The sequence below is a fragment of the Cajanus cajan genome, chromosome 5 (genome assembly GCF_000230855.2).
Source record: "Cajanus cajan strain Asha chromosome 5, NIPB_CcT2T_4, whole genome shotgun sequence".
NCBI lineage: Eukaryota > Viridiplantae > Streptophyta > Magnoliopsida > Fabales > Fabaceae > Cajanus > Cajanus cajan.
In genome coordinates this window covers 65,475,801-65,498,770 of record NC_138521.1, presented here as the reverse complement: position 1 = coordinate 65,498,770, position 22,970 = coordinate 65,475,801, and the positions used below count along the sequence as shown (strand labels likewise).

General features: G+C 30.5%; 6 protein-coding genes across 6 annotated transcripts; 3 read left to right on the top strand and 3 right to left on the bottom strand.

Moving 5' to 3' along the window:
- Nucleotides 1–728: 728 nt before the first annotated feature.
- Nucleotides 729–1,316, top strand: LOC145958153 (uncharacterized protein At2g29880-like). Its single transcript, XM_083074635.1, has one exon. The coding sequence runs from the start codon at nucleotides 729–731 to the stop codon at nucleotides 1,314–1,316; it is 588 nt and encodes a 195-aa protein (XP_082930761.1).
- Nucleotides 1,317–2,396: 1,080 nt separating this feature from the next.
- Nucleotides 2,397–3,305, top strand: LOC109817705 (uncharacterized). The gene is given in 2 exon segments (XM_083074185.1): nucleotides 2,397–2,455; nucleotides 2,591–3,305. Coding segments are annotated over 2 exon segments (528 nt in total). The 3' UTR covers nucleotides 3,060–3,305.
- Nucleotides 3,306–4,797: 1,492 nt separating this feature from the next.
- LOC109809156 (CASP-like protein 2C1) lies at nucleotides 4,798–6,244 on the bottom strand. Its single transcript, XM_020372394.3, has 3 exons — nucleotides 5,858–6,244; nucleotides 5,620–5,752; nucleotides 4,798–5,365 (listed from the first exon to the last, which is right to left on the bottom strand). Exons 1-3 carry the CDS (start codon nucleotides 6,013–6,015, stop codon nucleotides 5,111–5,113), a joined length of 546 nt encoding a protein of 181 aa, XP_020227983.1. The 5' UTR covers nucleotides 6,016–6,244; the 3' UTR covers nucleotides 4,798–5,110.
- Nucleotides 6,245–10,450: 4,206 nt separating this feature from the next.
- On the bottom strand, nucleotides 10,451–11,886 carry LOC109809025 (putative xyloglucan endotransglucosylase/hydrolase protein 23). Its single transcript, XM_020372244.3, has 3 exons — nucleotides 11,500–11,886; nucleotides 11,095–11,288; nucleotides 10,451–10,993 (listed from the first exon to the last, which is right to left on the bottom strand). Exons 1-3 carry the CDS (start codon nucleotides 11,779–11,781, stop codon nucleotides 10,588–10,590), a joined length of 882 nt encoding a protein of 293 aa, XP_020227833.1. The 5' UTR covers nucleotides 11,782–11,886; the 3' UTR covers nucleotides 10,451–10,587.
- Nucleotides 11,887–14,833: 2,947 nt separating this feature from the next.
- On the bottom strand, nucleotides 14,834–16,136 carry LOC145958428 (putative xyloglucan endotransglucosylase/hydrolase protein 23). Its single transcript, XM_083075690.1, has 3 exons — nucleotides 15,771–16,136; nucleotides 15,464–15,657; nucleotides 14,834–15,375 (listed from the first exon to the last, which is right to left on the bottom strand). Exons 1-3 carry the CDS (start codon nucleotides 16,050–16,052, stop codon nucleotides 15,006–15,008), a joined length of 846 nt encoding a protein of 281 aa, XP_082931816.1. The 5' UTR covers nucleotides 16,053–16,136; the 3' UTR covers nucleotides 14,834–15,005.
- A 1,215-nt stretch (nucleotides 16,137–17,351) lies between these two features.
- Nucleotides 17,352–18,657, top strand: LOC109794628 (putative xyloglucan endotransglucosylase/hydrolase protein 23). The gene is made up of 3 exons (XM_083075689.1): nucleotides 17,352–17,701; nucleotides 17,835–18,028; nucleotides 18,116–18,657. The coding sequence occupies exons 1-3, from the start codon at nucleotides 17,435–17,437 to the stop codon at nucleotides 18,504–18,506; spliced, it is 852 nt and encodes a 283-aa protein (XP_082931815.1). The 5' UTR covers nucleotides 17,352–17,434; the 3' UTR covers nucleotides 18,507–18,657.
- The last annotated feature ends 4,313 nt before the right edge of the window (nucleotides 18,658–22,970 follow it).

The window sequence follows — 22,970 nt, the reverse complement described above, 5'->3', positions numbered from 1 at the left end:
TTTTCTCAGTATCGAATATACTGATTTTTTTATATAAAAAATTATCTTATATTTCTATATTTCTGTTTTTACATGTTTTTTTATAATGGCTAAGGTATTTGATCCATTTGGATAACCAAGATATATTCGATCTTGTATGATTGATGTGCTTCTAAAAATAATAATATAATTTTATTGATTTTGTTTGTTATCCATAATTATTTGTATAACTAGTTTTCAACATATATTATTTTAGTAATTCAAATGGGAGATTCACAAGGAAATAATAAAGGAAAAGAGAAAGAAAACTACGAAGCTTGGACCAAGGAGGATTCCGATGAATTGTTACAATTGATAGTGGATGCTATAAAAAGTGGATTGCGTGATGCTAATGGGTCAATTAGCAAACTAAATGTGGAGAGAGTCATCCTTCCTCGTCTCAATGCTAAAATTAAATTCCCTAAAACGTATAATCATTACTTGAGTCGAATGAAGTGGTTTAAGAAACAATATAACAATATGTCAACACTTATGTGCAACAACTCTAGCTTTGGGTGGGATCCAATTACAAAGACATTCACCGCTAGTGATGAAGTATGGAAAGAGTACTTAAAGGTGAGATTACTTCGTAATCTTTTGAATATATTAATAGTTTACAAGTTTAGTGTATTATATTATTTTTAATATATTAATAATGGATTTTTTTTTTCTAGTCTCACCCAAGTCACAAAAATCTTCGAGAAAAAAGTATGGTTGATTATGAGGATTTGAAGATTGTTGTTGGGGGTAAAACCGCTAGTGGGCACGGTTCCATGTCACTAGACCCTGATGATATTGATGCTACAACTTTTGGAGAAGAAAATGTTGATTTTGGGATTGAAAACTTGTCATATGATCTTAACAATGATGTATTCATAACACCAGATCACTATGAACCACCTTACCAGCCTCCATCACCTCACCCAAGCATTTCACCACCTCAACCCCCTTTAAGCTCAGAGGTTCCCACTGAAAAACCAATTAATCGTAAGCGGAGTAGGTCCGAGTATGGAGTAAGTTCTAACTCAGTTGGGAACAATAGTCAAGCCAAAGTTCTAGAAAATCTATCTGTTGGCATTGAGACTATAGCCGCCAATTTTGAAAAAATTTCTAACTTGATGGAGAAAAGAGAAAGATACCAAGAGGCAAAGGGAAATATTTGTTGGAGTGCCATAAAAGAGATCCCAAATTTGGATGATCGAACTCGCTACATGGCGGCTGATTTGCTCGATACTAATGCAAAGAAAGACTTTTTCTTGATGTTATCAATAGAAGAACGTTCAGATTGGATAAAGTAAAAGCTAGGATGAACAATATTGTTTTGGTGTTATTTCGGTTGCACTTGATTTGAGTATTTTCTTTATAATTTGGTTGTGAATGAACACATGTTGGATTTGTCAAACTATATTGTTTTGGTGTTATTTTGGTTGCACTTGACTAAAGTGTTTGCTTTATATTTTGGTTGTGAATGAACACATTTTGAATAGTGGAATTATATTGTTTTGATGTTATTTTGGTCGTACTTGATTGAAATATTTTACCATTTATTTTCTATTATATTATTATTTTTAGTTATATTGTTTTATATAGGTACAATGTCACATTCGAGCATGTATGAAGGTAGTGACATAGATGAAGAAGCAATGAGTGACAAAGAGATATATGATGCCATGTACGCATGTGTAATGCCAATTCATGCATTAATGCATGTGTTGACTCAGTTTATAGTTATGATACGTAATGAACAAATTGAGCGTCCATTAAAGCGACAACAAATTACTAACATGGGAAATGACTATATACACCGAGCATTAAACGATGATCCTGCAATATTTCGACAAGTTTATAGGATGTATCCAGATGTATTTCGAAAGTTATGTGCAATTCTTAGAGTAAAAACACCTCTAGAGGATACATGATATATTTGTGTCGAAGAAATGCTTGCATCATTCCTACAAATTGTTGGTCAGAATACTCGATATTGTGTACTTCATAACACATTTGGCCGGTCACAATTTGCTACAAGTGAAAATTTTCACAAGATTTTGAAGGCTTTGAATACGATAGCACCTACTTTGATGGCTAAACCAGGATCAACTGTGCCAGCTAAAATTAGAGAAAGCACAAGGTTCTTCCCTTTTTTCAAGGTATGTACTAATTATCTTACAATAAAAATTATAATTGAATTTGTCACTACTATATTTATATTTTTCATACGATGAAGTGTTATATATGTTAAATTTTAGGATTGCATTGGAGCTATTGACGGGACACATATTCTAGCAATAGTGAGGGGGCGAGATGTAAGTAGTTATCGTAATCGTCATGGAAAGATATCACAAAATGTATTAGCCGCTTGTAATTTTGATTTGGAGTTCATGTACATTCTTAGTGGGTGGGAGGGTTGGGCTCATGATTCTAAGCTACTAAATGATGCTATAACAAGGAGGAATGGACTTAAAGTGACTCAAGGTAAATGTTTATTTTTTAAATAATAATAATAATTATTATAATTATAATTATAATTTATTATTATTATTATTATACTAATATTATATATAATGCATATGTAATTAGGTAAATATTTTTTGGTGGATTGTGGATTTCCTAATCGACGCCAATTTTTAGCTCCATTTCGAGGTGTAAGATATCATCTATAAGATTTTGCAGGTTAGGGTAATGACCTTGAAAATGAGAAAGAATTGTTCAATCTTCGTCATGCGTCTTTAAGGAATGTGATCGAGAGAATATTTGGTATTTTTAAATCAATGTTCACAATTTTTAAGTCAACACCTCCATTTTTATTTAAGACACAAGTAGAACTTGTATTAGTATGTGCAACACTGCATAACTTTCTACGTAAAGAATGTCGTTCTGATGAATTTCCAATTGAAGCGGTGGATGAACCTTCATCTTCAACATTACCAGTTAATGAAGATCACACTTTTGAGCCTATTATTCAAATCCAGGAGCAAGAGCGAGAAGACGCTAATGCTTGGAGGACTAGTATAGCCATGAATATGTGGGTGAATGCTATTTAATATGATAAGATATTATGGAGAATTATTATTATTATTATTATTATTATTATTATTATTATTATTTATCTAGACATTGTTTTTTTTAAAAAAAAAATTTTGTCTTTGACTCTTTTTAAATTTGAATGTATATGAATATTTTTTTGAAATCTTATCAAATGTTAAAAATCCACGAAAATTCTACAAAATCCACAAAATTCCACAGAATCCATTAAAATCCTGATTTAAAAGTCTTGCAGAATCCATTAAAATCCTGATTTTAAGTCTTGCAAAATCTTAAAAGTCATGAAAATCCTGCAAAGTCTTTTAAAATTCGCAGGATTTTTTTTAACTAAAAAAGTCCTTTAAAATCCTAATCCAATACACCCCCTTAGTTATTTAAATTCAAGTATTAGAAGAGACAAGTTTTATTTTTTCAGTATAAGATGCTGATAAATTTTTAATTTTTAGAGGAGGAGACGGGGGACTGTCTCTATTTAGACATATCTATGTTTGTCTTGAGTGTAACATGAATGTAAAAATGTTATTTAGTTACTTATTTTATTTCTTTTTATTTTTTCTTTATCAATTCAAATGGAGAGAAAATTTTATATAATTTTTTAGTCTCAATAATATATATTTTGTTTTTGTTTTTATAAGTATATATATATATATATATATATATATATATATATATATATATATATCATTTTGACTTTATGTTTTGTACCTATTAATTAAATCTAACGAAAATACTTTAGAGATTAAAACAAGAAAAAATCATACGAAAAAAAATTAAGATCAAAAATAAAGAAAGTAAAAAAGTTAAGAGAAATAAAACAAAAACGACTCTAAACTGCTTATATGGAATGGACTTATATACATGGAATTGACTTAATTACAAGATTTTAGATTATAAGTTTATAACTCTAGCCTATTTTTTTTTTTTGGAAACAACAAATCTAATGTTTTGATTTTAATTGGTAAGATAAGAGTTAGGCTAAAAAATAGATTCTAAAAGCTTAAAAAGGTATTCGATCAATTTCAATAATAAGTTTTTTTTAATATATTCCTAATATAGAATATTAATTGATCGGCCAAAATAAATTTATATATACGAGTTAATTATTAATTAAACCTTTAAGCAGACAACTTTAATGAAGCTATTATGCTGTGACAACCACCGCCAAGTTATAAAACAAGTATAACAAATGAGAGGTAGCAAATAGGCACTAAACATAAAATAAGATAGGAAGTACGTAATACAAATGTTAACACGTGTATGAAATAGAAGATAAAAAAGGGTAAAAGAATAATGCAAATATTATTATTATTATTCGAAAAAGACGAATAACATGTTTTTCTTCTTCTTAATTTACGTTGTTTATATTATTATTATTATTATTATTATTTATTATTATTATTATTTATTATTATTATTATGCTCCTAATTTTATTATTAGTATTTTTCATATAAAAAATTTGTTGGTCAATGATCGTTCATTTTGTTTAACTTTTCTGCTTTCTATTAATGTATTTTCAATGTTGGAAGTTTAATTTTTTAAAAACTTAGCTTAAACAATTGTTTTGTCTTTATAATATATATAATATTATTTGTTTTTGTCCTCTTAATTTTTTCTATATTAATAATCACTTTAATTTTTTGGAACAAAATCTAACGGTAAGAATCATATAATGAAACAAAAGAATATAATAAGGACAAAAAAAATATATAAAAAAAACGATGGCAACGAAATCACCCTTGGACTAAAAAATTATTTGATTTTTTTTATTCATCAAAATAATACATCTTTTTCCTGTTATTTTTTTTTTATATAATTTTTTTTCTCTTGCCTGCACATTTCTTTCGCTGGACAAAGAGAGTCAAGTACTTTAGAATTGGGAAACACAAGTTAAAGAGAAGGAAAAAACATGAACCTAATTGCATTTGACAACAAATTAAAGCAAGCTACACTACCCTTTGACGAACTTTTCTTGATAATATGCTTCATCTTCACTTTTTGGTTCTTGTTGAAATCAAAACTTCCCATAATATATGCCTTGAAAGATAGTGATCATGTAGTGCTCTTTAAACGTAGGAGCCACTTTGGCGAATACATGCTCAACACTTTGTAGGCTGAGATAGTGGATATTAGAGCCATTATGATGGACGCTGCATAGCCGCATAACACAGCCGAGGCTATTTGGATGCAGAATCTTGTGAATTTGTTACACACCTTTAGCCACTGAAACGCTTCTGATCCAGTCACTGCTAGCAACGATGCTCCAAGTGTTGCAGTGTTTGCACCAAATACCAAGTACACTGCGATCTGTTCACAAATTTTAACATAGACCAATATTCAAATTTCAAATATTTTTAATTTCTTCTTCTAGGTCCACTAGTTATTAGATTCTGATGGTCACATTGGACAAATATTACCACAAATTAAACTAAGTATTAACCTCTAGCTACTGAAATCAATTTAATTATGCCTGCTACATTCCTTGAATAAAATAAACAACAAGACCCCTTTTGCTAATCACCCACGTGAGTCCCTCCCATACAGAGCCAAGAGTAATTTACCTGATCCAACAAGAAACACATCCAAGCCATGCACATATAAGACCCTTTGAAGTTTCCTCTAAACCAAGGGAAGTGTTTGCATAATTGAAGCAGGTTATAACCAGCAGCCACAGATGTAACATACACCGAGATCCTATAAAAACATAAAATTCTGAGTTCTAATTTCGAGAATATTAAGATGTAAGGCACAGCAATGGGATCGGGAATATACAAGAGAGGGAGAGAAAGTGTTACGTACTTGAGAGCGTTCAAGTCTTTGTAGGTAGCCTTCTTCTCAATACTTAATAAAAGAACCTTGGTTTGAGTATCAAAAGCAACCAAACATGCTGTTAATACCAAAACAACTATTGCCGAGACCCTTAGGTAAACTTCTCCTCTCGCCATTCCCAACTTCATTTTTTCAGATGAATCAATCCTTTCTCGTGTTCGTAATTCTTTGATTTCTTTCCTCCCTTGAGCTTATTTATTGAATTGTAGTTGATCCGTATAACCGTAGCTAGTATATTATGTTTCCAAAATCGTTGACTTCATAATACTGGCAGAGAACTAGACACGGGTGTGGTATGGTGTGTGTTAATAACCTCAAGTCCTCAACGGATACCAACTTCTATTATTAGTAGTATCACCTTATCTCAACCAGATTAGTTGGATCTCTAATTTTTTTGGGTACTTATTGCCTCATAAATGACTTGTTTCTAAAACTGTTGTATGGTTTTGTAGGATTCCATGTGCGCGTAGGAAAGTTTGAAGTGATGTAGACTCAAAAACCTCTACTGCCGTCTTTTTCATGCCCCCATAATGATCCTCTACTCCTATACAAAGTAAGATGGCCAAATTAAGATTAATTTTTAACTATAAAGATGTAGTCTTTAGTGAAAAATAGTTAGCAGCCGGAAAGTGATGTTTAATTAGGATCAAATTTATGTATGATTATATTGTTTTTTATTAAAATTTCGTTTTATTAATATATATATATATATATTTAATATAGATTTTAATAATAGACATTTTAAAAATATTATTAAAATGAAACTTTAATTTTAACTAGAGGACAACGTCATTATGTGAACCATATTTAGAGAGATGAAATTTTAATTTTAATTAGAGGACTAACACAAATCGTATTTAAAGAATTATAAATAAGTTTTCTCAGCTAAATTATTCATAAACAAGTTTCGAACATTAAGTCACATGGTTGGTCATACGCATATGGGACGAAACTAGAAATGTATAGTATGCTTGTACGAGAAAATGATCCTCATTAAATTGTTGCCACTATAGCCAGCCTGTTCTACTTATTACCCACACATCAGTGACCCAACCGATTTCAACTGGCTTCATAAAAACTTTGTTGTTACACTCCGATCCATGTGTATACTTAAGGATAATTAATTTTGTACAATATTAATTCGTGCCTCTAGTATGCACCACAGATTTGAGCAATTTGCTGCTCGTACAGTGTACGTTCTCAATTGATGAAAAAACGAAATGAAAGTGACCTAAGTTTGTTTGCCACTTGGACTCATTCAATACAATGCATGCATGGGACATGTGGAATTAATTAAAAGCTCTAAATTGACAGTAGGGTATGGAAGCAAAGTTGACTGCAAGTTAAAAATCAGTAAATACGAATAATTTTCTAGAAATTAGTTTATGTGAACTAGTTTTAATTTATAATAAATAAAGGAGTCTAACTCAATTCTTTAAACACTTCATTTTCTAATATCAGAGTTTAATCCCTACAAATAAAACATTTAATTATTTAATTCTCTCTTCAAAGCAAGGCTGAATAACATGGGAATTAAGTATATATATATATTAAAAAGCACTTAGGACCAACTTAGTACTCAACATTTTTCTTATTACAACACGGTAATGAAAATTAAAACTAAGTCTCACTACAGGAAAATCTTAAATTAGCTAAAACAAAATCAATAGCCAAATCATAGCTAGTTTCTAGCAAAAAAAGGTTAGCTGCAAATTAGATACAAAAATTACTAAAATATTAGTGGTAGCATAAAATAAGTAGCAAATTAGATTAGAAAAAACAATCCTAATTAATTTGTAGCAATTTTTTAAACATTGTAGCTATTCTCTAACTATCTCGTAGTAATATATTGTCAATTTTTATTTATTTTTTACTATATAACTAGGATATTTTATAGTAGTTTTGTAGCTAATTTACAATTAAACAATTATTTCCTAGCTAATATGTAAATAATTCATAGTTAAGGATTAATTTCAATATTTCATTCCAAAGCTATTTATAGATTAGTAACTATTTTTAATTTATTCTTTCCAAGCAAATCTGTATACATAGGTAATCATCATTTGATTTTCAAATCATAGATTAACTTGGGTGATTTTATTGGAAAAAATAAATAAAACCTGTATTCAAAATTTGGTTTGGGATATAATGTACTATATAACAAAAACCTGCATAATAAAATAAACAATAAAACTATTCCAATTTAAAAAAATTTCTGCACATTAAAAGTCTAGTGATTTAGGGTTTTGGGTCGTTGAGTCCATTCTTGCTATGTATGATTTTGGATCCTTAAGCCCATTATTATTAAGTTTTTGAGTCTTTATGAGCACTATTATATTTTTTTTTTGGATAGTTGTTTTTGTTTTGGGTCCATATGTCCAATGTAATATTTTGAGTTTATACACCCATTGATTTATTATGTTTTATGACTTGTGCCCATAACTTTATGTTTTGGGTCTTTACACTCTATGTCTTATGTTTTTAGGTATTTGTGACCTTTATTTATTTATTAATGTTTTGAATTTCTATGCCCTCTACCTTCATATTTTTAGGTCCTCATTCACACTATTGATGTGTTTCAATATACCGCAAAAATTGTTATATTTCATGTATTCACATCCATTATCCAAATCTTCAACACCCAATGTTAATTTTTGTCATTTATTCCTCACTTAAAACTTGCCTAATATCGTTTGCTTCCTATTTAGAGGTAGGTATTTGAACCTGCACTGTTTGTGAAGCTCATTTTTTAATGACTATATAAGTCCACTTTGCGATATAAATGGTCCACAAAGTTTTGGCTTGAGTTCGATCCATAAAATTCGCAAATAAATGGACCCAATGAAAATTTGTATTTTTTTTAAAAAAAAAATCCTATCAAATTCAAAAGTCTTTTCTCTTTTGTTTTTTAAGATATTGAAACAAGAAAAAAAATAATACTTAAAAAATGAAATATAAAGACATTTGTAAACAATATCAAACCTTTTAAATAAAAATTCAAGGTCTTAATATATCAATATTTGCACATTCTAACAATAATAACAAAATCTTAATATCTTAAAAATGAATCCATATTAGTGCACATTACAGACTAAATGAACTAATCTACAAACTTTGTCTTATATGCCCACCCCATCCCTATTCCTACATGTCTAACCCTTTTTGTTTTCTTTTAATTATATCTGTCATCTTTGCCCATCAAGGTTGCTGTAAAAAAAATCGTATTGTAACAAATTTTGATTTTATTTTGCACATTTTGTAACTTATTGTCAATTCAAACACCCGCTAAGTATTTTAATATTTTCCCCCCATTTCTAACCCTTTATTGGTAATGCATGACTTTGAAATATAAATTTGGTGTTCACTTATTTACTTATCATCTATTACGATTACGAAAATATGAAGATATCGATTATTCTTATTATTAAATAAAGAAGAGTAATTATAAACACCTAATTTTGTCTAGTTTTTTAAGAATTTTTTAAAAATGAATAGACTAAAATACAATTTTTAGTCCCTTATCTCTTTGCTAAATTTTATTTTTGGTCCGTTTTATTAAAATTATTTATTTTAATTATTTAACTCTCAAATTTTAGTTAATATTGTTATTATTATATAATATAATGATTATTTTTTATTTTTGGATACAATTTCGAATCATTTGATTTCAACTCAATTTAAGATGTGAAATTTTTATTTCGTTAGATTTATTGCATAAAAACTAAAGCTTAAACAAAAGAAAAAGTTACAAACATGGTTAGAGAAGTGAGTTTGATAGTTAGCCGAAAAATATCTCATATTATATTAGGATAACTCAAACCCAAGAATTTGAACCTCATCCCATAATCTATATATGGAGATGATCCATCATCTCTCACTTTGTTAATATTAAGAAAATACAAAATTTCATCCAAATGTATAAATGCAAATGCACTAAATGCTCGAGTTCGCACTTTAATTTGTTGTTGAGCAAGAGAGGAATGTCAAAGAAGGACATTCTAAAATAATAGAACAAAATCATTATTTTAAAATTTTTTAAAATAAAAAAATAACAAGTAGGTAGGAAAAGTTAGATTTATTGAAATTCAAGTGTAAATTTATTGAAATTTAAATGTTAAAGAAAGTCTCATATCAAATAGAATTAAATATATAAAATAATTTATAAATATAAAGAATCTATTAATTTAATATTTTAAGATTTTAAGTTATGATATTATTGTTGTGTTATGAATCGTGTGTCCATTACTTTCATTTTGGATCCCTCTTATAGTTTCTATTTTTTTTTCTCTTTGAAACCACTATGCTTGGTTTTGATTTTTGTATCCACTATTTTTATATTTCAGGTTCCGGCATCCATTGTTTTATATTTCGGAATTCCACATTTACTACTTATTAAAGATGTTCCAAGATGTTGAACTGAATTAAATAATATGAAAAAACAAAAATGAATTATTTAATGTACAATACTTTCTCAATTGTTATTGTTCAATACTATAAAGTAAAATACTTTTGGACGAAAGTTGTTAAGGTGTGTTGTCGATCAATCATTTCCCATACTTGACATAGGAAAGAATATATAGGATCCTACTTCATTTATTTTTTTTTATTGCAGAAAGAATGACATTGACGAGCAATATAGAAAGGGATAAGATAAAGTAATGCAGAGACATAGAAGAACAAGAGCAGGGTTTGTTATCCTCTTATGAGTTGGTGCGGATGCGGACTGTGCATTCGAGAGGGAGACCCTGGGGGAATCGCTTAACGTCTGCGCAGTAATTGTAAATCATGTAATTTTTCTGCACCCATTTTAGCCTCTTCTGATTCGTGGAATCAAGCTCTTGAGATAGCCAAGCTTTATCAGAAGAATTGGAGGAGTTGCATGAAGAAACACCATTGGACCAAACGCAACCATTGACTCTGAAATTCCTGAAAGACGCAGTGAATGGGGCTTGGCTCCAATCTGTCTTCACAAGCCCTCCTCTTGTTGCCCAGTCATCAGCGTTCCATAGACTTGAATATAACCTCATTGGCTGGTTCTTTGGGTATTCAACACCCGCACTCTCTAAGTTCTTGAACTCCCTAATTGGTCTACCATCAACGTAGAATCTGAAGAGTAAATTAAAGAATCCAAGCAGGTCAACTTAATTGAGCATTTGAGTTCAATATTAAAGATTCAATTCAATTCATGGTTTTATAAATTAACTTACACAACATGTGCAGGATTCCAGAGAAAGGAATAGGTGTGAAAATCTGCAGTTGGGTCAAACCATAGATAGAACTGCTGCTCTCTGCCACCCTTGCCTTGTGTGTACACGTTAGTATGAACTACATAAGGATCACCACTCAGATTGCCCAGAAACTCAAAGTCTATCTCATTCCAAAATGACCCTTCTGAACGTAACTGCATGATGCATAAATTATGTATCAGAATTTAGAATCCGTGAACAAGTTAAATTAGTATATGATTCATGAATATAATTTTTAACCAATCTTCACATCATGTAATATAATGATTGCTTCCGTGAACATGCATGTGTGTGTGGTTTAGTTATTGTTATTCAGAAAGCACTATTTTTGATAGTTATTGAATCAGATTGATTAAGGGAACTCACGTAATAAGCGGTGACTGTGCCAGCGGAATTTCCAGGGACAAGTTTGATTTGCATGTCAATCTTGCCATAAAGATATTGATTCTTGGACTGAAACCCCGAGCCAGAGGCTTTGTCAAGGGACAGAGTAAGAAGCTGACCATTATTAAGAATCTTACCTCTGCCATCTCCCCACATGACATCAACATCTTGGTAGAAGTTACCAGCCACGGCAACCATTAGAAACGCTAGAACAAGTGCAACCATAGCATTAATACAAGAGAAAACAGCCATTGGATAACTCATAACTTGAAATAATATTGTTATAGTAGTACTATATTTGCTGAAGAGTTTTTCTTTTTCTGTAAGAGAGAATTGGTATTTTGAGTACAATTGATGATAAGGCAAATTCGTCCCCTCCTGGAATTTATAGTAGTTTGTGGGGATTGTGGATGTATTTGAATAATAAGAGTTGGTAGGTGGAATGATGTGGGAAGTTCACAGCTGGACAGCAATTTGTTTGAATAATGATCCTAGTTTTTAGTGGTCCATTACGTGTTGCTTCTATTACTTTATACACACTGGCTGGCTATGACTTCCTACTTACTAGGTTTGTTTGTTCCATTCCACCAAACCAAACCAAACCTGGGTTCGCCTCTTCCAACCGTGTGGATTCATCCAAAGTGCTACAACTTTACCATTTCAAAATTCAGTATCTGGTATCTTCCACGCCACCTTTTTGGCTTGCCTAGTCAGCATCAGGATTTCATCCTTGGACATAGACATACATGCATGTAAATTCTAGAAAGTTGTACCATCCGGTTTCTCTCTATCTAGAAATTTCTGTGCCTGTGTAGATACAAGTAACACAGAATTATATATTGAGAAACATGATTACAATTTAAAGCTATGAACTTTACTCAAATTTTCACCCATTGTACTATTAGTACGGACTGGATAACTCTGAAGTCTGAAAAGATTCTAGACGTTACAGAGCAGTTTAATTTTTATACATTCTTGATTTACATTATATTTGATAATTAAATAATAATAATCAAATTAAAGTTGTAAATATATTCTAATCAAATTCATATTTCTAATTTATAATAATTCAAAAATAAAGAAAAAAAAAATGTTTTTATAATAACATTCCTCTTATAACTTTTCCACGCATGACCACTAATTTTAGTCATCTACTAGGATAATTGAATAGATCAATTCAAATGTGGTAAGGGGTTGGGGAGGAGGGGGAAAAGAAACCTAAAAAAGGACTAGGATCTAATTAATTTCAACCGGGAGAAACATCCTTTCATTTAGCATTTCTCATCGGACAATTCATGAGGTGATAATCAAAATGAGTCACCAAGACGCACACAGATACATCTTCACGAATTACATCATACTAAACTTGCACCTCTGACAACGTAATTGAAAGTTCAAGATTCATTTGCAAACCCAGAGGCAGAGAGATAAAAACATGCAATAATTCAAGCACGAACATGTTGTCGTAAGAGGTGTGTTGATAGGAGAGATATCCGAGTTGCTCAGTTGGGTCGTGCTACGCAACGTTGTTCAAGTAAAACACGTTGTCTAGTCTTTAATTGTATAGCGCTGCAAGGCCACAAACAGGAAAATTTGTAAATAGAACTAAACAAAATTCTACGAAATCTTATAGCAACGATTCAACGTGATTTCCGTCAAATATTGAACTTAATTTTCAATTTTGAAGTAACTATTAATCAGAGCCACATTTGATTTTCTTTGTTTTGTACAAATGAGTTGGTAACTTGTAACTTGTAAGCAATGCTGAATCAGCAGATGTATGTTTGCGGAATGCGGAGTATGAGACCGTTATGGTCGATATTTTCGCGCGTCTGCCATGTCTTCTTTGTCGGTCGGACTTGGGCTCAGAAGACCAGGGACCAGATTTGGAATTGGATCCAAGTAAAATAAAATGGTTCTAAAATATCATTTTAAGAAATTTTAACTAGACTTGTAACTGTTGTTTACATTGTTATTTAATTATAATTATAATTTGTTACATAAATTAACTTTAATAAATTATATAAAAATAATTTCACTAAAAAACTTTTATAATAATTATTTAAAAAGTTATCTTTAAGAATTTCTTTATTAGCTGAGAATCTAATTTAGTTTATCCATATTAAAGTAATATATTTTTATCCGGAAGAATTACAATGACGATAACTGAATCTAAACATAAGATCATGTCTCAATTATTTTCTTTAGTGATTTATTTTATTAACATATTCTAAAAGTAAACATTTTTATTTAAGGAAATAACTTATTAATATGTGTATTAATAATATATTTTTCAAATAGGAAGAATAAGTTACTTATTAATTATAATTCTATTTAAAATTTACTATATCACATAAACCTTATACTTATATAACTTTTTTTTTACTTTAATCTCGTCTTGTATCATAAATATATATATATATATATACATATATAATTAAAACTAAATCAATAAACTTAAGCCATTGATTAAGGAAAGGTTAGATTCTTATCTATCTCCATAAAAACAATTTCGTAGAAAACATATGTAAAAAGACATTCTCATGAATCAATATTTTTCAAATATTAATATTTTAATTTATAAACTAACAAGAAAAATTAACTTTTTCAACTTTAAATTCTTATTAAGTAATTTTCTTTACCAAATGCTTTATTACCTCTAGTTAGTTTAGTAATAACAAGATTAACAAAAGAAATAATTAATATAATTAAAATAAAAAATATTTAAAATTAAATAGTTAGATTATTTTTAGATGTATGTTCAATTAAGTGATTCATTTATTACTTTATATAAATAAAATAATTACATATAATTTACTTCTATAATTTAATTTTAATTTTTAATATATTATGAACATTAATTTTTGTTGCCTATAATATTTCTCTTACGTACTTTTCAATTCAATTGTTTTTTTTACCAATAATAAAGATTACAATTACAATATTAAGAATTGAATTTTGGGATCAAAATCCCTTATTTTTTCTTCAAATTTATAAATGACATTATACCCTCACCTCTCCCTCAAGCTTGGGGTCTCATGTTATATATAAAGTCCATGTTTGGGAACAAAATTTTTATCTTTTGCCTTTAAATTTGTAGGTGTCATATATTATACCTTATCATTCTTAAATAGATCCATAAAATACAACATTTAGTCTCCTATTATATATTAAGTCTATGTTTGGAATCAAAATCCCTTAATTTTTTCTTCCAAATTTGTAGATGACATTATTCTTAAATGGTTCTACAAATCATGACATTTATATTTAAAAAGCTAGAAAGAAAAAAAAAAGCATAATTTAAGCAGAATTAGTATTTTGTAAAGGATTGAAGAGAGTATTATTAATGCTTGTATGTGTTTGTTGTAATAGAATCGAGAAAGCATGAAAGAATAAAAGAATAAGATACAAGTGAAAAGCAATTGAATGGGCCTAGGAAGAAAGTGATCTGGAAGCTATATGATTATGTTGTGAGTGGTGGTAGGAATTCATGATGGTTGGCACTCTGGAGGAAGGCCTTGAGGGAATCTGTTGGTGTCAGTGCAATAGTTGTAAATCATGTAATTCTTCTGCACCCAACTCAGTCTCTCTTGGCTAGTGGAATCCAACTCTTGGGAGAACCATGCATTGGAGGAAGGGCAAGATGATGAACGGACACATGCATTGGCATTGAAATTTCTGTATGATGCCGTGAAAGGAGCTTGTGTCCAATCAGTCTTCACAAGACCACCTCTTGTTGCCCAATCATCAGCGTTCCATAGGCTAGAGTATATCCTCATTGGTTGTTCCTTTGGGAATGCAACTCCCTTTGATTCCATGTTCTTGAATTCTCTTATGGGGGTCCCATCCACAGAGAAGCTGAAACACATGAAATTATGAATGAGTCAACATGGATTGGATTGATTATTACTTTGAATTGTGAAATATATATAACATGGGTGCTTACATTATGCGCTGAGGATTCCAAAGAATGGAATAGGTATGGAAATCTGCAGTTGGGTCGAACCACAGATAGAACTGTTGCTCTCTGTTGCCTTTGCCTTGGCTGAACACATTGGTGTGAAGGATGTATGGCTCACCACTCACATTCCCCAAAAATTCAAAGTCAATCTCATCCCAGTTTGACCCTTTTGATGACAACTGCAATAGTACATAAACCCAAATTCAAATATAAATAAAGAGTTTCAAAGTTTAATTCATTGAGGCATAATGCATTTTAATCTTTAGTACTGAGATGTATAGTATATACTTACATAATAGGCAGTGACGGTGCCTGCAGAGTTTCCGGGTACAAGCTTGAGTTGCATATCAATCTTGCCAAAGAGATATTCGTTCTTGGACTGGAATCCGGAGCCAGAGGCTTTGTCAAGGGAGAGAGTGAGAAGCTCGCCGTTGTTGAGTATCTTGGCACGACCATCTCCCCAAGTTATGTCAAAATCTTGGTAGAAGTTGCCGGCAGAAGCTGCCATGGAAGAGGCCAATAGCAATGCATAAAGCATAGTTATTGTTGAACATGTGGAATGAATAGAAGACATGGTTGATTTGAAATTTCAATGCAGGCAGAGAAAGGTATATGAGTAATTAATGTAATCTGAGAGACTGGATTGTTGTGGCAGAGAAGTAGGATTGGTATTTATAGATGTTTGTAAAGTAAAAACTAAAGGTTGTGGAAGCAACAGAGGAAGGTGCAATCAGCTCCGCGTTGCGTTGTACCATTGTTGGAGTTGGAAAAAACATCAAAATAAAATATTAGCAATTGGCTGTCATGTACTCATGTTATGTTCATTTCCTTTGAGGAGTGGTTTGGTTGCATCTTAGGTAGGACGCGCTTTTGGTTTTTTTCATACATAAGAAACTGAGAAGTGGGTCTGGAATGGGCATGTGGGGTTTCAAAAATATTTGGAGATTAGCATGGAGGCAATATACCAATATACCTACACCGCCAATGGGGTTAGACTAAAATCAAGTGGTGATGATTCTTTTTTCAGAGGCTTTGTTTTGACAATGAAAAACCAGATCCCAAATTTCTTTCTGATAGTTTGCCTTGATCTTAACAAATTTTATTTTTGAAAAATCGTAAATATTGTAACAAAACGAATATAATTATAAATTGAGGTGAATAAATATCGTTTAATCTCAACTAAAATGTCTTTTCTTAAAATTAATTATGAGGTTGTCCAAATTGATTGATGCAGCTGCACATATGTTTCTTAAAAAAAGTGTGACAAATCCATCTTTTTCCTTATCAATAAGATAAGACCCATATTATATCCTTATAAAAAGAAAATTCCGTCTCATATTACGTGATTAACATTTCAATTGAACCTCTTTTAAATGAAGGACTTACGGTAGAAAATAAAACATTATATTAAAATATATATTTATAAGTGAAGTTGCTGTCAAAATAAAAATTTATATGTGAAGATTGAAAAAGTAATGACCCTTGACCTTTTAAAAATAGTAAGGAAACAGCGCGTGACTGTTTATAAAAACAATTAAATATTTGTACCAAAAAACAAAAGAGTGTGGTAATGAAATATTAAATATTTGTTTACGCACGTCACAGCTCTAATATTAAACAATTAAATAATAGAATGAATTTACAGAAGATAAGTTGACGAGTGGAGATTTTTGCAACAAGTAACAAGGACAACTTAGTGTGTATGGCGGTGGTTCATATAATCTCATGCAGAAACGCGTGCAATGATTCATTCGTGTGGGCGTCCATCTCTTTTACTCACCAGCTGTGAACAACTAAACACCTTCTAACTTTCCTCTTTTCTCAGCTACTACCTTCTATTTCACTTTCACCTATAAATAGCAATACCATTCATTCTTTGCATCAATATCACCCACCCTTCTCATAAGTCATAAGTCATAACCAAATACCATTACATTAATCAGTTTTCTATTATATATGGCCTTTTCAATATTTGCATCGTTAGTAATAGGTGCGATTAGCTGTTTTGTGATTGCCTCGGCTGGCAATTTCTACCAAGATTTTGAAATAACGTGGGGAGATGGCCGCGCTAAGATACTCAACAATGCTGACCTTCTTACTCTCTCTCTTGACAAAGCCTCTGGCTCGGGCTTTCAGTCCAAAAACGAATACCTTTTTGGCAAAATTGATATGCAACTCAAACTAGTCCCTGGCAACTCTGCTGGCACTGTTACAGCCTACTATGTAAGAATATAATCATATTTTACCTTACTCTATATATTTTGCATCCAAGTCTGCATAGTTTATAATAAAGTTTTGGTTAAAAATACTAATTTAATGGGAATATGAATATGTATATGTCTCTTGTGTTGTGCAGCTATCTTCAAAAGGAGCAACATGGGATGAGATTGACTTTGAATTCTTGGGCAATTTGAGTGGTGATCCATACATCCTTCACACCAACGTGTTTAGCCAAGGCAAGGGTAATAGGGAGCAACAATTCTACCTCTGGTTTGACCCAACCGCAGACTTTCACACCTATTCCATCCTCTGGAACCCCCAACGCATTGTGTAAGTTAATTTCTACCTCAAGAAGATATCATTCATTTTGTTTCCTATAGCAATTAATTAAACGAGTGTGTGTTTCTTTTGTTTCAGTTTCTCAGTGGATGGAACTCCAATTAGGGAGTTTAAGAACATGGAGTCAAAGGGTGTTCCATTCCCCAAAAACCAAGCAATGAGAATATACTCAAGCCTGTGGAATGCAGATGATTGGGCCACAAGGGGAGGGCTTGTTAAGACAGATTGGGCCCAAGCTCCTTTCACTGCTTCATACAGAAACTTCAATGCCAATGCATGCACTGTGTCCTCTGGAACATCATCTTGTGCCTCTTCTAATACTAATAACAATGCTTGGCTCTCAGAAGAGTTGGATTCCACTAGTCACCAGAGGCTCAACTGGGTGCAGAAGAATTACATGATCTACAATTACTGCACTGACACTAAAAGATTTCCGCAGGGCCTTCCTCCAGAATGCAACACACCCTAAAAATTTTCAATTTCCCTATCATCCATCCAGGGTCCACTTTTTCCTTGTCTTTTCGATTGCCCTATTCTTCTCTATTGTAATTTTAACCACGTTAAATTCTTTCATTCGTTTTATAAATCTTGTTATAAAATATTCGATTTAAATGCTTTCATCTTCCTTTCGGATTTTCTTTTTAAACACTTGGCTATAACTCAATATATATTATTTTAAAATTATATAAAATCAAGTTACTTATAATCATAAATTAGTATAAAAAAATCTTTTCATTTTAGAAGACAAAAAAATCTATACTAATTTAAAATCGCTTGGGAATACAAGTAAGTTAGATATTCAAACTTGAAAACATAATCGTGAACGAATATGCTATCCATGTGTAGTCTTAGGAATTTTGCCTCCTTGGCATACTTCAAGCTATCTTAAAAATGCTTATCAAGGAATACTCTTTCGAAACATCCTCAATCCACCACTTCATCCTAGCCCTTGATATCTGTTGTGTACCCTTCCATCAATACATAGCTTCTCCATTCAACATATAGACAATATAGGTTAGCATTCTCCCTTCTGAACATCCTATCATTCTAAAGATCTTATTCATCTCACAAATTTATTCGTTAGCCACTGCTAGACCCATCCCGCCTATAAATTCATGAGGGTTACATTTCCTAAACTTAGCGAAGTCCCTATACTCTCAAGACACCATCGATCTAGTTGCTTCAACTAGAGCTTGATTTTCTTCCATCTAAGCAAAGTTAATATTTTGCTAATGCATAGTCGTAGTTATCATTTTCATGGCTCTGACTATTTGACCATACTCGAGTCTAACCATCCTATACCTGAGATCAATTTATCTATTAGGTAACACTCGATAGAAACAACACACAACTTAAACAATTACATAATAGTAGCACAACAAGTCCATCTCAATAGAGTGTGTCCCTATAGAGACTCGATTGCCTTTGATACTATAACAATGTAACGACCCGATGGGTCACTACACTTAATATAACATAGTAATACACAATGAAAAATATAAGCTACACAACTACACTAAAGTTCTCATGCAATAATCACATGGATATTCATGCAATAAATACATGTATATAGGGTGCAAAAAAAAACTTAAAACAATTTCTACTCACAAAACTGAAAAACATAAAGTCCCTTATTGCCAGTCATATATATAATATACATCGAATAAAGCAAAATTGTAAACAACACAATCTTATCATCGGTCAGTGTCTCTATACAACAACTACTACATTAGTGTGATATATATAAAATAGGTCATCTCCAACATGACCATACACTTATTCTTATGTCACATTTAAAAGTTCTTCCGTTAAGAAATAATATCTCAATATTAAAAGGATTGTTATGATTATTATAATCTAAAAATAGAATAATGTTTACTTTTATTTACATGGATAAAAGACAATAGAGACAATCACTATAAAATCAAAAGAAGTAAAAAAAATAAAGGAAAATGAATATGCTCTAAATGAGAATATATACATATAATATTAAATGAAATAATCAAGATATATATAGTATAATTGAATTTGACCAAATAAATGACATGAAGAGGTTGAAATCATAGTTTAATTAATCAGTTACAATTTTTCAATAAGGTAAATACCATTTATATTAATTAACCGCGTTAATGAAAAAATATTAAATTAAATAAATTGTGGCTGTACCATATATAAAGTATTAAATTATAGAAAATATAAAAATACATAAATTAAAGATAAATAATAATTAAAAAAATAATAATCTATTAATAATATTGAAATGGAAATCTAATACAAAAATACAAAAATTTTGACCTTCCATAATATATTTACGAATATAAACCGTTTTATTGTGTATGGTCAGAATTTGATCTTCAAAAAGTCAAATTTTGACCAGCATAATACCCATTCTCCCATTAAAAATTCTCCACAACTTGATCCTAGATTTCAAGAGCAAGAACCACAACGAAAAAATCTACCACATAACAGACATCATTCTTGTTGTGGAATTAGCCACCATTACGGAGATAGTTAATAATTATATATAAAACATTGTGAAACTTCTTTACAAGTTATAATTTATTCAATTCAAAATTTTCAAATAACAAGTATTCACCTCATTAAAAACGTTCATTTTTGGAACAAGTTTATATATACTTTAGTGTAGTTCACTAAAACATCAACTTAGACTTAATTAAATAAATATCTAAAAATAATATTGCCACATATTTAAATAAATATCTAAACATAATATTACATATTATAATAATTATAATATATTTAAAATTTATTGTTTTCATTTTTAAAATGAATTCTGATTGAAACAGTTTATATTCATAAATATATTATGGGGTTTATTTTTGTATTTTTTTAAAAGAATTTTAGCACAATAACAAATTCCAGTTAGTGAAGCCCATAATAATTATGATAAAAAAATTTATAATAGTGCATCATGTATCTCCAACTGTCCTATTGAAGGACAATGACATATTCCGTATGAAAGTAGAAGATTTAGGTGATTAATATTGGCATCCAACTACATGTCAACGTTTTTAGCATCTGAGCATGTGTGCCTAATTGGATTCTCTAATTGGATTCACCGGAATATTCTATTAGAGCACCTCCAACGGAGGGTGCGGAGGGTGCTTGTGCTGTGTCTTAAAAATAAGCAATGGAGCTTATTAAAAACTTCTATTGGAGTGATTTTACATGGTATTTGAGTTGTTTAAAAAATTTTCTGTGTTGCTTGTACAAGGAACGTTGTTTAGCATTGAGGAGAGAAATCCGATTGGTTAAAATGCATCTATGTGAATCAGATTTAAGAAAATAAAAAAAATTGAAAAAAACGTGTTCACATCATCTTCGTCTCCTCCACACTCTCCGCACGACGGACCACCTTCCCCGTGCGCAGCTCTCGACCGGACCTCCTTCCCTTGCGTGCGGCATCCGAGCGGACCCCACCCTGTCCACAGCTCCCGACTGGACCTCCTTCCCCGTGCGCGCAGCTCCCACCAGACCCCCTCCCCCTGCGCGCGGCTGCCGACCGGAACCCCCTCCCCCTGCGCGCGGCTGCTGACCGGAACCCCCTCCCCGCGTGCGTGGCTCAACAAATAGAGAGAAAGAGAGACGTTCCTTTGAGAGTTTGAGAGAAAGAGAGACCGAGGAGAAAAAGAATGAGACATGTGAGAAATGTACGTCAAAAGAAAATGAGAAAGAGCCGGTTGCAATTTTTTGATTATTGTAATTTTTTATTGTAATTTTTATTATTGTAATTTTATTATTGTAATTTTTAATATTATTTTATTATTGTAATTTTTTAATTGTAATTTTTATTATTGTAATTTTTGGTATTTTTTTATTATTGTAATTTTATAATTATGTAATTTGTTTTGTTAATTATTTATATTTATATATTATTTATAATAATTAATTTTATAAAAATATCATAAAATGTAGTGTGAGATGTCAAAAAGTGTAGTATGAGTCGTAAAAAAGTAGGGGTGCTTATAAACAATTTTCATTAAAACAAAAATTATAAAAAATATAATATGAATTGCTTATGAATAACGTAGTATAATAAGATCCATTACTTATAACCGACTTCCATTATAGATGCTCAACTTGATGGAGGCATTTGGCTGGATTACTTTCGCTTTCGTATCGTGGCATATCTTTATCTTTCCTCAATCACACGTATCACCATTTTTTACAATTTATAATAGCCATTTCTAAATTGATAACCACTACATGTGGCAAGCTATTTGGCTGTTAGTACTTAGGCCTGATATCGTTGCTTAGAAATCAATCAACTTTCACATCCTAAAATAAAAAACACACTCATTTTCCTACATGCCACATCTTACATATTAAACAGTACACTGTTAATTATACATATAAATATCATTGATTTTATATCCCTACAACAAAATATATTTTTAACAATATTAAAAATTACTAAAATATAAATAAATATTATTAATGTATTTTTGTGATACTTTATCAAATATAAGATAAAATCTATTTTATTAAAGACTTTTAATAACCTTTTATATATTAATGACAATATTTTAAAAAAATTTAAGTGATATTTTGTAATTTTTTTAATAATATTGTTAAATTTTTATAAATTTTATAAAATAATAATTAGATTGTTTCATTATTTATTTATATTTTATAGCACTTGTTTACAAGTCCTTTAAAATTTAATATATCTAAAAAAAATTAACAAGAAAAACTATTCTAAGTTAATCATCATCAAATCTAAATCACATATTAAAGTTCATATATTCTTTGATTATATATATATTTTTTATGTGTCATTCTTTTATTCACTATGAGACTTAATTTTGAAAAATAATTATAAAAAAATATTGAATAAAAAAATATTATTATATCTATAATAACATTTTCTAAAAAAAATTATAATAATCTATTAACTTAATCTATAATGACA

Bases quoted from the DNA above. Each gene is read 5' to 3' on its own strand.
- LOC109794628 (XM_083075689.1), top strand. From the start codon at position 17,435: ATGGCCTTTTCAATATTTGCATCGTTAGTAATAGGTGCGATTAGCTGT. The intron at 17,702-17,834 runs GTAAGAATATAA...TGTGTTGTGCAG, and splicing joins GCACTGTTACAGCCTACTAT to CTATCTTCAAAAGGAGCAAC. The intron at 18,029-18,115 runs GTAAGTTAATTT...CTTTTGTTTCAG, and splicing joins TGGAACCCCCAACGCATTGT to TTTCTCAGTGGATGGAACTC.
- LOC145958153 (XM_083074635.1), top strand. From the start codon at position 729: ATGGTTGATTATGAGGATTTGAAGATTGTTGTTGGGGGTAAAACCGCT.
- LOC145958428 (XM_083075690.1), bottom strand. From the start codon at position 16,052: ATGTCTTCTATTCATTCCACATGTTCAACAATAACTATGCTTTATGCA. The intron at 15,658-15,770 runs GTAAGTATATAC...GTACTATTGCAG, and splicing joins GCACCGTCACTGCCTATTAT to TTGTCATCAAAAGGGTCAAA. The intron at 15,376-15,463 runs GTAAGCACCCAT...CATGTGTTTCAG, and splicing joins TGGAATCCTCAGCGCATAAT to CTTCTCTGTGGATGGGACCC.
- LOC109809025 (XM_020372244.3), bottom strand. From the start codon at position 11,781: ATGAGTTATCCAATGGCTGTTTTCTCTTGTATTAATGCTATGGTTGCA. The intron at 11,289-11,499 runs GTGAGTTCCCTT...TGCATCATGCAG, and splicing joins GCACAGTCACCGCTTATTAC to TTACGTTCAGAAGGGTCATT. The intron at 10,994-11,094 runs GTAAGTTAATTT...TTTACTCTTCAG, and splicing joins TGGAATCCTGCACATGTTGT to ATTCTACGTTGATGGTAGAC.
- LOC109809156 (XM_020372394.3), bottom strand. From the start codon at position 6,015: ATGAAGTTGGGAATGGCGAGAGGAGAAGTTTACCTAAGGGTCTCGGCA. The intron at 5,753-5,857 runs GTACGTAACACT...ATGTTTTTATAG, and splicing joins AAAGACTTGAACGCTCTCAA to GATCTCGGTGTATGTTACAT. The intron at 5,366-5,619 runs GTAAATTACTCT...ATTTGTGAACAG, and splicing joins TGTGTTTCTTGTTGGATCAG to ATCGCAGTGTACTTGGTATT.